The sequence below is a fragment of the Aspergillus stella-maris genome (genome assembly GCF_047715825.1).
Source record: "Aspergillus stella-maris strain CBS 113639 unplaced genomic scaffold BDV14scaffold_30, whole genome shotgun sequence".
NCBI lineage: Eukaryota > Fungi > Ascomycota > Eurotiomycetes > Eurotiales > Aspergillaceae > Aspergillus > Aspergillus stella-maris.
In genome coordinates this window covers 68,633-82,022 of record NW_027396824.1, presented here as the reverse complement: position 1 = coordinate 82,022, position 13,390 = coordinate 68,633, and the positions used below count along the sequence as shown (strand labels likewise).

Here is a 13,390-nt window from a genome sequence, read left to right as displayed (position 1 = left end):
TCCCACCACCACCCCAGCTAGGTACTAGGTACTAAGTCCACCCACCCACTTACCTACATCTCAAATAAAAACCTAACCCCCTCCACAAAATCCCCCTCCCATTCCCTCGAACACTCCAAATCCGGACAAATCGTCCAAAACCCATGCGGTAACCCCTCATACACAAACCTCTTCGTCACAACCCCCTCGTTCTTCAAAATCTCCTCAAAAAGCATCGTCTCATCCCGCCTCGGGTCCCATCCACATACATACACCACCGCTTTCCTGGTCAGATTCGCATGGCTTGGGAATAAGAGAGGGGATCGCCGTGGATCAGTCGGTGGTGCGGAGTACTTTGCTGCGAAGTAGGCTATAGCTTCTTTTGTTAACCCTGCGGATGAAGTTATTTCGTCTATGCTGCGTATTTTCGGGAGGTACTGGGCAGGGCGCGCGTCTTCGTGGACGATTGTCCCGCTTAGGAAGAGGATGCCTGTTATGGCGTGGTAGAGGTCGATGTTTCTTGGATTTGCCTCGGGGGTAATGAGGTGCGATATGCCGAAGATGAAGTTTGCGCCTGCGGATGTGCCGCCTAGTATTAGGCCTGAGGAGGGGTCGGCTCTTAGATTATATTCTATAAGGTGGTTCCCGGATTGTGCTTGCTTCGATGCGGCCTGTATATGCGTCCTTCAATTAGTTCCATAGTCCCCTTAAAAAAACAACCAACTAGATCCCATGGGGCGCAGACTCACCCATCTAACAACATCCTCCCCATCCTGAACACCAACCGGAAACGGATACTCGGGCGCAAGTCTATACTCGACGCTCAGCACAACGATAGGGAGTTCGGCTGCTACGCGTCTAAGTGCCTTGTCGTCGGACTCGAGACCACCTGTTACGAAGCCGCCGCCATGGAAGTAGATGAGTAACGGAAGCGACTCCGAGTCTAGTTGTGATTGCTGGTATGCGCGGATGCGAATGGGGTAGTTGTCGCGTGCTGGGATGGTGAATTCGAAAATTTCGAGGTTGGGGTGGGGGGTTATGGGGTGTCGGTCTCTTGTTAGGGAGCAGATGCGTGTGTGGGGTGGGAGGTTGTGGGGGAACTATGGAGGAAATGTACCTAGTTTAGTAGTTGGACTTGGTTGATGTGAGAAGGGGCTCGAAGGGAAGGGGGCAAAAGAGGTGGTGGAAGGTACATTTTCCCATTGGGGATGCGGGACGCCTAGGTGACGGTACTCAGCCATCGTGACGTTGTGACTCGTGGGCAGAGATGAAGATGTGGGAGTACATTGCGGGGAGGAGGGGGTATAGATCGACTACCCGTCTAGGGGCTGCTAGTGCTTACAACTCAAGTCCGATGCTTCGGTCCAAGAACCAAGTCAATTGCTTTTCCTGAATGCTAATGCCGCTGGGAATAGTAAAATACAATCATCTATCGAGGTAAATACAATGGAATAGATCAAGTAGCATCCTCTGCTCGACCATGCTTCTCAGAAAGAAAAGGGACTTCAAACACCATCGCGCCATTCCGGCCCTCTGATGTCGGGCCCTTAGAGTAGTTGTTGGAATAGCACTTGTAGCGCCCAAGCCTGTGCTCTTTTCCAACTGCAACGGCGATACAGAGACCGCGCGCCTCAGGTGTGTTGTTTTGTGTGGACTTCGATTTTGATGGTACTTGGTTTGGCTTTGCGCTCTCTGCTCGTCGTTCAAACACGGCGATTCCGTTGATGACACCCTTCACGACGGGCTCGCCCTCGTGGGAGTTGGTCAGGCTCTGTCTGGGGTTCGCGAATGCGAGACTCTGCTCTAGTTGTTTCGATGGGGTATCTGGGGCGTCTGGATCTGTGGAGCCTCCGCCGACTGGGCCGAGGGGTATAATCGTCCTCTTGTCTTCGGACACCTTCCACGCCCGGACCCAGCCGTCCCAGCTGCCACTGAGAACGACATCTGTGCCGGGTACTGTCGTCAAAGCGGTAATCCAGCGGGGCATAGGCCTCATGAAGCGCGCATTCCTTAAGGCCGTTTCCCGATCGACTTCCGGCGAGTGATCTTCTAGCGGTGGAAGGGGGTCGAAGCCGTGAGCATTGGGAATAGTGTAGAGGGGTTTCTTCTTGTGCATGGTCCATAGCGAGATGGAGCCGTTGTCCGAGCCGGTGACGAAGTGGGTAGGAGGCAAGGGCGCGATGCAGTCGATGTTGTGCTCTTGGTAGCTGTTTTTCGACGAGCCACCACGGAAGATCAGCTGGGACTCTTCCACAACCTTCCACAGTCTGGCTGTGCGGTCACGGGCTCCGACACTGATACATTGATCAATCGTCATTGCGGCGACTGATGTGACGTTGTCTTGATGTCCGAATAATGTTTCGACGTACGCATGGCCAGCGGTGCTAATAGACCAGGTTTTGATAGTTCGGTCGTTCGAGCCGGAGAACAATTGTTCGCCCGAGCTCATGGTAGAGATGTGACGGGCAAAGGCTAGCCCGCTGACGGAATCACGATGTTGTGCGAAAGTTTGTACGGGGGTCAAGGTGGCGGCATCCCAGATGATAAGCTTGTTATCCTCGCCTCCGGTAGCAACAAACTTCCCCGATGGCGATACAGCCACCGACAATATGCTCTTCGTGTGTCCCTGGTCCTCGGCGCTTTCTCCAACTTTCTGAAGGCCTCGCGTGAAGCGTACCTGCTTCGGCTTCTTCCGCTGCGGTCGAGGAGCGCGTTTTGAGGCTCCATCCGCTCCATTCGCTGTAGGTGTCGGTGCTGCGCTGGGTGTTGCGAGCTCCCATTTGATCAAGGTTCTGTCTTTAGATACTGTGTAAACGTATGGCGCATGAACGGCGATGGAGGTTGTGGTATGTGTATCTGCCCGGAAGAAGGCGTGTGATGCGGCAGGAAAAGCTAAATCGGATGCAATCTGACGATATACCCGTCCTTTGAACTCGTCCTGGAATATGGTCAATTTTGGTCAAAGTCGCAACCTGTTTTCAAACATACCACATCCTCTTTTAACCTCTCTGCGATCAAGTCTCTGTCAATTTCTGCGGCGTCGAATCCGTAATCGTCCACCTCGTCTCGAACGTTATCCAAGTATCGCTCCGCCAATTTCAGTCTTCGGTCTGCGGCCGTCTCGCCTTCATCCGACTCTGAACCACTCTCCCCCTCCGCAGACGCTACACTTTCCGCATCCTCATCGTCACTCCCAGAAATTGATTCGTCCCGTTCCCGAGTTTTCCTCCCGCTCTTATTGCGTGCGTCGCCGTCCGCATCAACGCCTCGTTTCTTTGAAGGTGCTCCAGCGCGGTCCTCCCTCTTTCTCTTCCGCTGAGATGCGGGCAGTGTAAAGAACGACGACATCGAGGGTTGGGAAGGTCGATTGAAGGTTGAACGAAATGGGTGTCCTCCTATCGAATAGTTGGCTCCGGCGATCTACTTCATCGATATTTTCCCGCTCCAACTTTTTTTTCTGCCCGTGGCCCGTGCAGGCGGTGTAACCAGTCAAGCTGAGTCAGCACAACAGCTCTCCGCCTGAGGCTGCGGGAAGCAACAGCTCCAGGCAGTCAAGCTCCGCGCGGCAGTGATAGTCAGTACACCACGTCTACCATCAATTCTGCCTCTTCCCCATCCTCCATCTGAACGCCGTACCTCGACCTCAATTTCTACTCCCTTCCCGAAATAGTCCGGAATCAACCATCAAAATGTATACACCCCACCACCATAACATAGCTACGTATCGGCCATGCTGACCGACATGTCATAGGGAGGTTCTACTTGGTATCACAGGCAAAGACTTCGTCATTCTGGCGGCCTCGAAAGCTGCTATGCGAGGTCCTACAATCCTCAAAGCTGAAGATGACAAGACACGGCAACTGAACGAGCACACACTCATCGCTGTGTCTGGAGAAGCGGGAGACACCAGTTAGTCGCAATTATATGATACAGAGCTTCTAGACCGCGGAATTAACGGAGCTTTGTTCTCTAGTGCAATTCGCCGAATACATCCAAGCCAACGTCCAGCTATACACAATGCGAAACGACACCGAGCTGTCCCCGAGTGCCGTTGCGAACTTCGTCCGAGGAGAGCTGGCACGCAGTCTGCGATCGCGGAGCCCCTACACAGTCAACCTTCTTCTCGGTGGAGTTGACAAGATATCTCAGAAGCCACACCTATACTGGATTGACTACCTCGCCTCGTTGGCTCCCGTCCCATATGCCGCCCACGGCTACGCCCAGTACTACTGTCTATCAACGCTTGACAAGCACCACCACCCCGACATCAACCTGGAGGAAGGTATGAAGCTGTTGGAGATGTGCACAGATGAGCTGAAGCGCCGACTGCCAATCGACTACAAAGGAGTATGTTACCTATCCGCTTGCGCTGGAGACTGAATGAGATGGCTAATGATCTATAGGTTCTGGTCAAGGTAGTGACTAAGGATGGTGTGAAGGAGGTACCCTTCGACAATAACCGAATTGTCAAGAGTGCTTAGTATATCATAATAAGCATCTGATGTTCTCCGGTTTCGTTCCGATATTATGGGCTTTGGGATTTCCGAAATGATCGATTGCATTTGATTCCGGTGTAGTCGAAGCCAACGGCGGCTGCTAGGTAGACAGTAAATGAAATGACATGACACGAGCGTAACGATATTGTGTATTGTAAAGCTGCAATGGTCAAATTCAAGCTCTGCTATTTGGTGTCAGCTGTCGGCGGAGGTAATGATGTAGCTAAGCTCAGTGTTTGTCCTGTTTGCACCCGATCTTCTTTCGTCGCGTGAAGTGAGGATTTCCAGCTCTTCCCGCCTTCAATCAACCATCTCCCCAAATAATCATGATGACCAAAAGACAGGCCGAACTGTCGCTAGAGCAGGAGGCCAACGCCGGCTCACCAGCCTCCAAAAAGGCCCGCGTGGAGGACAACAACCTACCGGAAGACGATCCGCGTCATGGAGCACTACCTTTGCGCCGAGCAAACGGACAAACGATGGAGGAGCATGAGCGCCAGGGCGAGAATATCCTCACAGCTGCGGACAGAAAGGAAGAGGCACTTCAAGAAGCAGGACAAGTAGGCGACGAAGACGAGAGCGAAGACGGGGACGACGACCGACCTGCGATTGTAGCGCCGCAACGACAAAGCGCTCCGATGGAGGGATACAGCGACCTCTACCTCGACACGATCAATCGGAAGATCCTGGACTTTGATTTCGAGAAGCTGTGCTCTGTCAGTTTGTCCAATATCAATGTTTACGCTTGTCTTGTGTGCGGGAAGTACTTCCAGGGCCGAGGACCGAAGTCGCATGCCTACTTTCATGCCCTCGAGGTTTCGCACCATGTCTTTGTCAATATGGGGACGAAGAAGGTTTATGTTCTGCCTGAGGGGTATGAGGTAAAGAATAAGAGCTTGGACGACATTAAATATGTGGTCGATCCGTCTTATACCAAGGATGATGTTGGTAAGCTGGATAAGGAAGTCCAAGATGCTTTTGATCTTTCGGGGAAGCCGTACAGGCCTGGTAAGCACCACTCCTCGCTGATGAAGCCATTCAAGAAACCGGTATACTGATTCATCTTCAGGTTTCGTTGGCATGAACAATATCAAAGCGAATGACTATCTAAACGTCGTCGCTCAGGCTCTGTCCCACGTCCTCCCAATCCGCAACTACTTCCTCCTCCACGAGTTCCCGCAACCAGGCACACCCCAGCTAGTCCTGCGCTTCGGAACCCTCGTACGGAAGCTCTGGAACCCCAAAGCCTTCCGTTCTCACGTCTCACCCCACGAACTCCTCCAAGAGATCGCCCTCCGATCCTCAAAACGCTTCACCCTAACTCAGCAATCCGACCCAGTCGATTTCCTCTCCTGGTTCCTAAACAACCTGCACCTTGCCCTCGGTGGCTCCCGCAAACCCTCAAAGACACCCACAAGCGTCGTCCACGCCGCCTTCCAAGGCCACCTGCGCATCGAAAGCCAGGCCATCACCGCACACTCAGACACCCAGAACGCCCGCCTCGTCTTCACAGAGTCCGGTACAATAACAAGCAACACAACGCCCTTCCTCATCCTCACCCTCGACCTCCCACCAACACCCCTCTTCCAGTCCGCAAACCGCGAATCAATCATCCCGCAGGTTCCTCTAACCACGCTCCTAAACAAATACAACGGCATCACGGCCTCTGAAAAGCTAGCGCACCGTGTCCGCCATCGTCTCCTCCACCCTCTCCCACCATACCTAATGTTCCACATCAAACGCTTCAGCAAGAACCGCTTTGTGTCCGAGCGGAATCCCACCATCGTGACATTCCCCTCTCCACGCTCCCTAGACATGTCACCGTACGTCGAACCAAACCCCGACCTCTGGCCCCCGGGCGAGCCCATCCTCTACGACCTCGTCGCAAATATCATTCTCGACCCGACGATCTCCGCACCAGGCGGTACGGAAGACGCAGCTGAGAAGGGCGTAAACGCTGCCTCTGGTGGCGGTAAGGGTGGAGAAGGCGGTGCATCGTCTAGCGGTGCGGGCGCGGGAACAGAGAAAGTCTCCTGGCTTGTTCAATTGCAGGATAAGGCTATGGTGAATGAGAATGCGCGGGTTCAGACTGAGCAGGGAACTGGTGAGCAGCGGGGCCCTGAGTGGCTTGAGATTCAGGATTTGTTTGTTAAGAGGGCGGAGAGTGAGACGCTTTTCACGAAGGAGGGCTATCTTATGGTTTGGGAGCGGAGGAAGAATCCGAATGTGAAGGGGAAGGGGAAGGCAGCTAAGGGGTGATAGTGATGAATGTATTATGAGATAGTTGGGTATTCTGCAATACTAAATACAATGTGCATGTCAAATGCCATGATAGGATGCCGAAGCAACAAAACAAACTTATCCAGTTTCAAGATCCAGTCTATAATGACCCCCACCCGCAAAACTTCTTCCCAATACGAATTGCACCACCAGATATAATCCCCCAAACAGAGACATTCACAGCAGCCTGAAGACCCATCATAAGGATCAATTTCCCCATGTACGCGAACTTGTCATTCAGCGAGCTCCCACCACCCCAGGCATTCAAGGAATAGACATCAGTACGCAACGAGGCAGACGCACCTCTCGACGCAAGGTACGTTGACGCAAGGGACCGAAGGTAGAGGGCTTCAAGCGGGGCAAAGAGCGCCGTTGTGATCATGGATGCTAGGTGCGAGGCGAGGGAGTCGACGGGGAGAGAAGAGAGGACTGTTATCCTGTGGCCTAGGGCGCGGGGGGAGGTTTGCATGTCTCCTGGTTCAGCTTCGGCGGGTGGGTTCTGTGTTGCTGTGGTGTCAGGATCGTGTGGGATCATTGAGGACTCAGCGTCGGCGTCGGCCTCTTCAACATCGGGGTAGAAGTCGGAGCCTTCGGAGTCTTGATGGGCTTGGGCCGAGGATATATGTTCGTTTGTGTCGTCCAGTGGTGGTTCCTCAACGACGTCAGGGAGGATATTGACGGGGGCTTGAACTGTTGGTTCAGCGGCGGCGAGGTCGCTCTGTTCAGGGCCTCCTGGTACATTTGCTGATCCATCGGAAACGGCATTCGCCTCTGTGGTGTCTCCAAGAAAATGTTCGAGATTCAGTCTGCCATTAGAGTTATAAAGCGAAGGCATGTCCTGGTTGGGGTCTTCTAATCTTGTCAAGGCTTCAGGAGGCACCACTACGGTTTCTCTGAGGAAATCCTCGAGATCGTGACCATCGCCGGCTGATTCCTGATGGCCAAAGTTTGACAGAAGCGTGTCGAGCAGATCAGAGGTTGAACGACGACTCACTGATCCTTCGCCAGCGTCGCGCGAAGCGCCAGCTCCCTCAGCCGGGGCATCCGGGTGATGAGCATAACGATTGTCCATTCCTAGTTGCATGGCAACGAGATCCGAGCCCTGGAGTTCGCGAACTCGAGGTGAGGATTCTGAAGAGGCACGGGATGGAGATCGAGATGGGTGTGCTTCCAAACGCCACTGTCGTCGGTTATCATTTGTAGCGGAATCCTCATCCTGGCGGGCTTCTGGGTTTGGAGTTGATTCTCGAGTTGAGATAGTGAGATTCCTAGCTCGCCTCAGCAAGCTCATATTGTCTGTGTCGGGGAGCTGATTTTCTTCATTTGAAATCTCGCTGCCAGCGCCGGCGTCATCTACATCAGATTGACGGATAGACGCGAGCTGATCTGTGAGATTTGCCTGTGTACCTCTATGTCTTTGATTCTGATCGTCCGAATTCGGGATTCCATCCGTCGAATGCTGGGGTTGGCCACTTTCAAGCTGCTCTCGATATTCACTTACCAAGGTGAGTAAGGACTTGCGTGGTGTGAAGTCCAATTTCGAAGAGAGCCATCGCCGAAAGGCCGTTAACTCATACAGTAGGTCATCCATCAACGACAAATTGCTGCGCTCTGCCTCCTCTTCACCACGTCGTCCAAGAGAAGGCACCATCCAATCGACGAGATCATTTTCGAAAGCCACTTTGACAGAAAGCTGGTCTGTGAGCTCAGGTTTTGGTAATCGTCTGCGGATCAATCTATAAAGGCGAACTTCAATCAAAGGTCGCAGGTACACATATATGTAGAGTAGAGAGGGTGTTTTCAAGACGTTGATAGCGAACACGCAGAGGGAGCTGAATGTAAGATCTGAAGGGAAGCTTGGGAGCAGCATTGAGGCAAATTTGCCAAAGGGCATAAAGTACCCTATGCCTGGTATTGAGGTAGGGAGGATTAAGTGTAAAGACTGTAGTGAAGAATACATGTAGGTCTGCATCGCAAGGACAAGAAGAGCTCCTCGAGTTCTATGTGATCTATTAGCTCTGGCATATTTGACGCTCGGGAGTACTCACGCAGAATGAAGAACTGTGAAAGAAGCCCTCACAAGTCTCGAGCCCAGGTCGTCATTAGGGAAATAGTTCTGGATCGCAGAGATCAAACGTTCCAAAGGATGATGTCGGCAGATGGACAAGCATGTTGACATGGTCCACGCAGGAATACCAGCGAAGTAGAATCCGAGGATCCCGAAGGATGCACATTCATAGTTAATAATCCTTGCCAGGGGGACATGAGCAAAGCTTTTGAATGTCTATAAAGAACCTTTAGTTCGTCTTTACCACCTAAGATTGCAATCCAACGGTACGTACCTGTATCCGGCCTGTGAGCGACGTAATCCACCACGAGCCCAAAAAAACCGAGAACTGGTCCAAAGTGACCATGGCCAGCCCTAAGTCATTTTCGGTCACGATGGCATCGATCTTCTCCTGCTGATTACGCCCACGGTTGGCATCCTCACTGACGACAATTCCCATTGTTGAAAGGATGTCATTTTTGGCTCTTCGAAGCTCCCTGCCAAAAGTTTTCGATTCCGGATTAACCGGGTGGCCCCTCTCATCATAGTGCTGGACATATCCGTCCGCTTGCAGAGGTGAGACTCTCTGCTGTGTTGGTCTTCTTTGATCTCTTGAATTTCCAGTAGAGCCCTCGGGGGCTTCATACGGAGACCGGCCCTGTATACTTGTCAATAGTGGTCGAGACGGGATTGAATACGATGAACTGAGAGTCATGAAAGCATCGAAGATAAAATAAAAGATTGAACAAAGCATAACAAGCCCTATAGAGCTCGCTATGTACTTTGCAGCTATCATAGGCTCCAACGTTGTAAAGAGGTGTTATGCGACAAAGGATTGGGGTGTACAAATAGTAAATTCGCGATAGCTACGCTAAGGACCCATGGAGATAGATAGAAGAAAAGGAGAGAACCTACCAGAGCCAGACGGTTCAAGTATGCGCGTCTGCCCATGATGCATATCAGATCAAGTATTTGGAGTCATTTTGCGTGTTAAGTAGAGATCGAGGACGAATGCAAGAGAGATGCAGGTCGATGGTCTGGCTGCGGCGTGTATTGTACGGAGTTACCAAACGGGCCTAGTGCTTGCAAACAGGGCAAACAGGCTCAGAAAAGTTGATCGAAAAGTTTCCGAACGACGAGCGGAGAGCACTTGAGCTTCGACAATTCCACTCATTTGACGGTCATTTTGGATTTGTACTATGGCGCGGTAGAGTACATACTGTCTGACTATTTGTTATACTCTCAGCCATGTCCAAAGCCGTTGTCAAGACGACCTTCGAGGCGTCCCGCACGCTTCGTCCTATCTATACCGGCGGAAGCACCGCACTCGATGCCAGCGGCCGCATTCTGGTCGCCTGCGTGAATGAAGATGCGCTCGTCGTCGACCTTGAGACAGGCGACCAGCTTGCGACTCTTGAGGGGGTATGTTCTATCCTCTTGCAGCTATTGTACTTTCGTTAACACAGTTACAGGATGGAGAGATCATCACCAGCTTAGCCAGTCCGTTCCGCCCATGCATATGCGACAATTTCTGTATGTACTAATATGAGTTTAGTTACACCGTCGGCTTCGCATGTTATCCTTTGCTCGCGAACTATGTCGATGCGCATCTATTCCTTGTCTCCCCACGATGGAATTTCTTCTACGCTTGAGAGCAAACTCGTTCGGAGTTTGAAACCCCACACCGCGCCTGTCGTGACGACCGCAACCGATCCGACCAGCACACTATTGGCGACTGGAGCTGCGGATGGCTCTATCAAAGTCTGGGATATCCGGGGTGGTTTTATAACGCACAGTTTCCATGGCCATGGTGGTGTGATTTCGGCCTTGTGCTTCTTCCAGCCGTTGTTCGCAGACACCGACGCCAAGTCAAGCTCGAAGAAGAACAAGAAGCGAAAGGCTGGGAACGAGGATGACGAGGAACTGATGGAACTGGAGCCTACTTCCGACTCTATCGGCGCCTTCCGACTTGCCTCTGGTAGTGAAGAGGGTAAAGTGCGCGTCTGGGATTTGAACAAGAGGAAGTCTATAGCGTCGCTCGACTCTCACGTTTCCGTCGTCCGCAGCATTTCATACTCTCAATCAGAAAACGCCCTTCTATCTGCCGGTCGAGACAAGACTGTTATCGTCTGGGATATGCGAACATTCAAGACTCGGAGAATCATTCCTGTCCTCGAAAGTGCTGAAGCGGCTTCCTTTGTCGCTGAAGGCGGGCTGTGTCTTGTTGGAGGTGAGAATGGCCGACTGCGCGTCTGGGACTGCAACAGGGGTGGAGAGGTCACCAGTGAGCAGGAAGCTGCTGCGGAATTCGAGGCCGTCATCGCAATTCACTATACCCCGGGGATGCCCTTCGCCATGACTGTTCATGCCGACCAAACGCTTAGACTGCATTCTCTGGAGTCCTTGTCAGACTACGAACCTGGAACCGAGCTCGAACCGTTGCCGGTGGTAAGACGCATCTCAGGCAACGATGATGACATTATCGATCTCGCCTACGTTGGTCCTGACCGGTCTATGCTTGCTTTGGCCACCAACACTGAAAGTATCCGGATTGTCTCTGTTGGACCATCCGAGTTCAGACCCGCGACTGAGAAGCAAGAATACTTCGGTGCTGATATTGCTCATCTGGATGGTCACGATGACATTATCATCTGCATTGATGTAGACTTCTCCGGTCACTGGCTCGCCACAGGAGCAAAGGACAACACCGCGCGTCTTTGGCGCCTTGACCCAGAGTCTTCATCATATACATGCTTCGCCGTTCTAACCGGTCACGCAGAGTCTCTCGGGGCTATCAGTTTCCCGCGGGACGCACCACCCCCCAACACCCCTGCATATAACGACCCAGTCAACCACCCGCCTGCATTCGTCATGACAGGTTCTCAGGACCGTACAGTTAAGCGGTGGAACACCGGAAAACTAGGCCCTACCGGGCCTGACAGCCCTCATAACCCCAAAGCCCTCTTCACTCGCAAAGCGCACGACAAGGATATCAACGCTCTGGATGTCAGTCCTTCCTCGGCACTCTTCGCTTCGGCCTCCCAAGACCGGACCGTGAAGATCTGGTCTGCCGAGGACGGATCCGTTGTAGGTGTCCTTCGCGGACACAAGAGAGGTGTCTGGTCCGCGCGCTTCTCACCCAAGGGCACACCAATTCTCAGCGCGGAAGCCAAAAGCAGCACTACCAGAGGCATGATCGTGACGGGCTCGGGTGACAAGACAGTCAAACTCTGGAGCTTATCCGACTACAGCTGCCTCCTCACCTTCGAAGGCCACACAAACAGTGTCCTCAAGGTCCTATGGCTCCCACCACCTGATATGTCCAGCAAAGCCAACAACGACAATGATGAAGACGAAGACGAGGACATGGACGGAGCCCCAGCAACAAAGGCTGCGACCGTCCAGCTCCGTCCCCTCATTGCCTCCGCGGCCGCAGACGGCCTAGTCAAGGTCTGGTCACCCTACACCGGCGAACTCGAAACAACCCTCGACAACCACGAAGACCGCGTCTGGGCCCTCGCAAGCCCTACACCCTCCGGCTCCCGCGACGACATCAACAAATCACCTTCCACGAAACACACCTCCCCCTACGCTATTGCCTCCGGCTCCGCAGACTCAACGGTTACATTCTGGACGGACACAACGTCAGCGACATACACCGCCGCCGTAAACGCCAACTCGGCCCGCGTCGAACAAGATCAGCAGCTACAGAATTACATCGTTGCAGGCGCGTACCGCGAAGCCATAACGCTAGCCCTGCAACTCAATCACCCCGGGCGCCTACTGAACCTCTTCAACGCAGCCATCGACGCAGCCGACGACCCGAACTTAACGGAGTCCCAAGAAGGCAAGGAAACAAGCTTCACGGGGAACCCGCAAATCGACACCGTCCTGCAAACGCTCGACCCGTCAAACCTCTACGCCCTCCTCCTCCGTCTCCGCGACTGGAACACCAATGCGCGGCACAGCAAGACCGCGCAGCGGATCCTTTTCGCTTTGTTCCGCTCTTACCCGGCCTCAACGTTCATTGAGCTTGCGAGCTCGAATCTCGTCAAGAAGAGCCCTGATGGGCGCGCGGCGGCAGCTATGAAGGATATCCTTGCTGCGTTGGCGAGTTATACGGAGCGGCATTATCGGAGGATTGAGGAGTTGGAGGATGAGAGTTATCTTGTCGAGTGGGTTTTGGGTGAGATGGATGGGAGTGTTGGACTTAGTGCGCTGGGGAAGCCGGGGGAGTTAAAGGATGGGGAGGGTGAGAAGGATGTGCTTATGTTAGGAGTATGAGGTTGGCGGAGAATGGTCGAGTTCGTTTGTTGGTTTGATGATGACACTTGCATAGAGGTCATGTACGACTACCTAGACATCTTGTTTTGCTCTGCTTGGTTTTGGCCACGGTATATATCCTATGGGTGTTTTGTTCAGTTGAGGAGTACATATTCATTGCATTTACATCAGGATTATGAAAAAGTTTTTGTTTATCTTACTGTTCCACTTATTATTTCTCAGTGACCCAGATATATGATCCAACTTTGTTATAGCCGTTGACAAGCATATGAGTAATGTACATCAGAGCATCTATATGACATTT

General features: G+C 52.6%; 6 protein-coding genes across 6 annotated transcripts; 3 read left to right on the top strand and 3 right to left on the bottom strand.

The window, feature by feature from the left end:
* Window positions 1–53: 53 nt before the first annotated feature.
* BDV14DRAFT_200545 (Alpha/Beta hydrolase protein) lies at window positions 54–1,220 on the bottom strand (the record flags this gene model as incomplete). The annotated part of the gene is made up of 3 exons (XM_073773537.1): window positions 54–650; window positions 729–1,079; window positions 1,173–1,220. 3 exons carry the CDS (start codon window positions 1,218–1,220, stop codon window positions 54–56), a joined length of 996 nt encoding a protein of 331 aa, XP_073627693.1.
* A 116-nt stretch (window positions 1,221–1,336) lies between these two features.
* BDV14DRAFT_174116 (ribosomal RNA-processing protein RRP9) lies at window positions 1,337–3,395 on the bottom strand. Its single transcript, XM_073768844.1, has 2 exons — window positions 2,968–3,395; window positions 1,337–2,917 (listed from the first exon to the last, which is right to left on the bottom strand). The coding sequence occupies exons 1-2, from the start codon at window positions 3,325–3,327 to the stop codon at window positions 1,436–1,438; spliced, it is 1,842 nt and encodes a 613-aa protein (XP_073627692.1). The 5' UTR covers window positions 3,328–3,395; the 3' UTR covers window positions 1,337–1,435.
* Window positions 3,396–3,542: 147 nt separating this feature from the next.
* On the top strand, window positions 3,543–4,612 carry pre1 (proteasome core particle subunit beta 4). The gene is made up of 4 exons (XM_073777356.1): window positions 3,543–3,670; window positions 3,731–3,888; window positions 3,953–4,326; window positions 4,383–4,612. Coding segments are annotated over exons 1-4 (612 nt in total). The 5' UTR covers window positions 3,543–3,668; the 3' UTR covers window positions 4,461–4,612.
* A 192-nt stretch (window positions 4,613–4,804) lies between these two features.
* BDV14DRAFT_200542 (ubiquitin carboxyl-terminal hydrolase family protein) lies at window positions 4,805–6,734 on the top strand (the record flags this gene model as incomplete). The annotated part of the gene is made up of 2 exons (XM_073773536.1): window positions 4,805–5,483; window positions 5,545–6,734. 2 exons carry the CDS (start codon window positions 4,805–4,807, stop codon window positions 6,732–6,734), a joined length of 1,869 nt encoding a protein of 622 aa, XP_073627690.1.
* BDV14DRAFT_71405 (uncharacterized protein) lies at window positions 6,637–9,809 on the bottom strand. The gene is made up of 3 exons (XM_073777355.1): window positions 9,098–9,809; window positions 8,804–9,039; window positions 6,637–8,755 (listed from the first exon to the last, which is right to left on the bottom strand). The coding sequence occupies exons 1-3, from the start codon at window positions 9,596–9,598 to the stop codon at window positions 6,856–6,858; spliced, it is 2,637 nt and encodes an 878-aa protein (XP_073627689.1). The 5' UTR covers window positions 9,599–9,809; the 3' UTR covers window positions 6,637–6,855.
* A 138-nt stretch (window positions 9,810–9,947) lies between these two features.
* BDV14DRAFT_71367 (U3 snoRNA-associated protein UTP13) lies at window positions 9,948–13,283 on the top strand. Its single transcript, XM_073777354.1, has 3 exons — window positions 9,948–10,224; window positions 10,275–10,302; window positions 10,358–13,283. Exons 1-3 carry the CDS (start codon window positions 10,051–10,053, stop codon window positions 13,084–13,086), a joined length of 2,931 nt encoding a protein of 976 aa, XP_073627688.1. The 5' UTR covers window positions 9,948–10,050; the 3' UTR covers window positions 13,087–13,283.
* The last annotated feature ends 107 nt before the right edge of the window (window positions 13,284–13,390 follow it).

Bases quoted from the DNA above. Each gene is read 5' to 3' on its own strand.
- pre1 (XM_073777356.1), top strand. The intron at 3,889-3,952 runs GTTAGTCGCAAT...TTTGTTCTCTAG, and splicing joins TGGAGAAGCGGGAGACACCA to TGCAATTCGCCGAATACATC. The intron at 4,327-4,382 runs GTATGTTACCTA...AATGATCTATAG, and splicing joins TGCCAATCGACTACAAAGGA to GTTCTGGTCAAGGTAGTGAC.
- BDV14DRAFT_71367 (XM_073777354.1), top strand. From the start codon at position 10,051: ATGTCCAAAGCCGTTGTCAAGACGACCTTCGAGGCGTCCCGCACGCTT. The intron at 10,225-10,274 runs GTATGTTCTATC...ACACAGTTACAG, and splicing joins AGCTTGCGACTCTTGAGGGG to GATGGAGAGATCATCACCAG. The intron at 10,303-10,357 runs GTCCGTTCCGCC...ATATGAGTTTAG, and splicing joins GATCATCACCAGCTTAGCCA to TTACACCGTCGGCTTCGCAT.
- BDV14DRAFT_71405 (XM_073777355.1), bottom strand. From the start codon at position 9,598: ATGATAGCTGCAAAGTACATAGCGAGCTCTATAGGGCTTGTTATGCTT. The intron at 9,040-9,097 runs GTACGTACCGTT...GGTTCTTTATAG, and splicing joins CGCTCACAGGCCGGATACAG to ACATTCAAAAGCTTTGCTCA. The intron at 8,756-8,803 runs GTGAGTACTCCC...TAGATCACATAG, and splicing joins TTCACAGTTCTTCATTCTGC to AACTCGAGGAGCTCTTCTTG.
- BDV14DRAFT_174116 (XM_073768844.1), bottom strand. From the start codon at position 3,327: ATGTCGTCGTTCTTTACACTGCCCGCATCTCAGCGGAAGAGAAAGAGG. The intron at 2,918-2,967 runs GTATGTTTGAAA...ACCATATTCCAG, and splicing joins AGAGGTTAAAAGAGGATGTG to GACGAGTTCAAAGGACGGGT.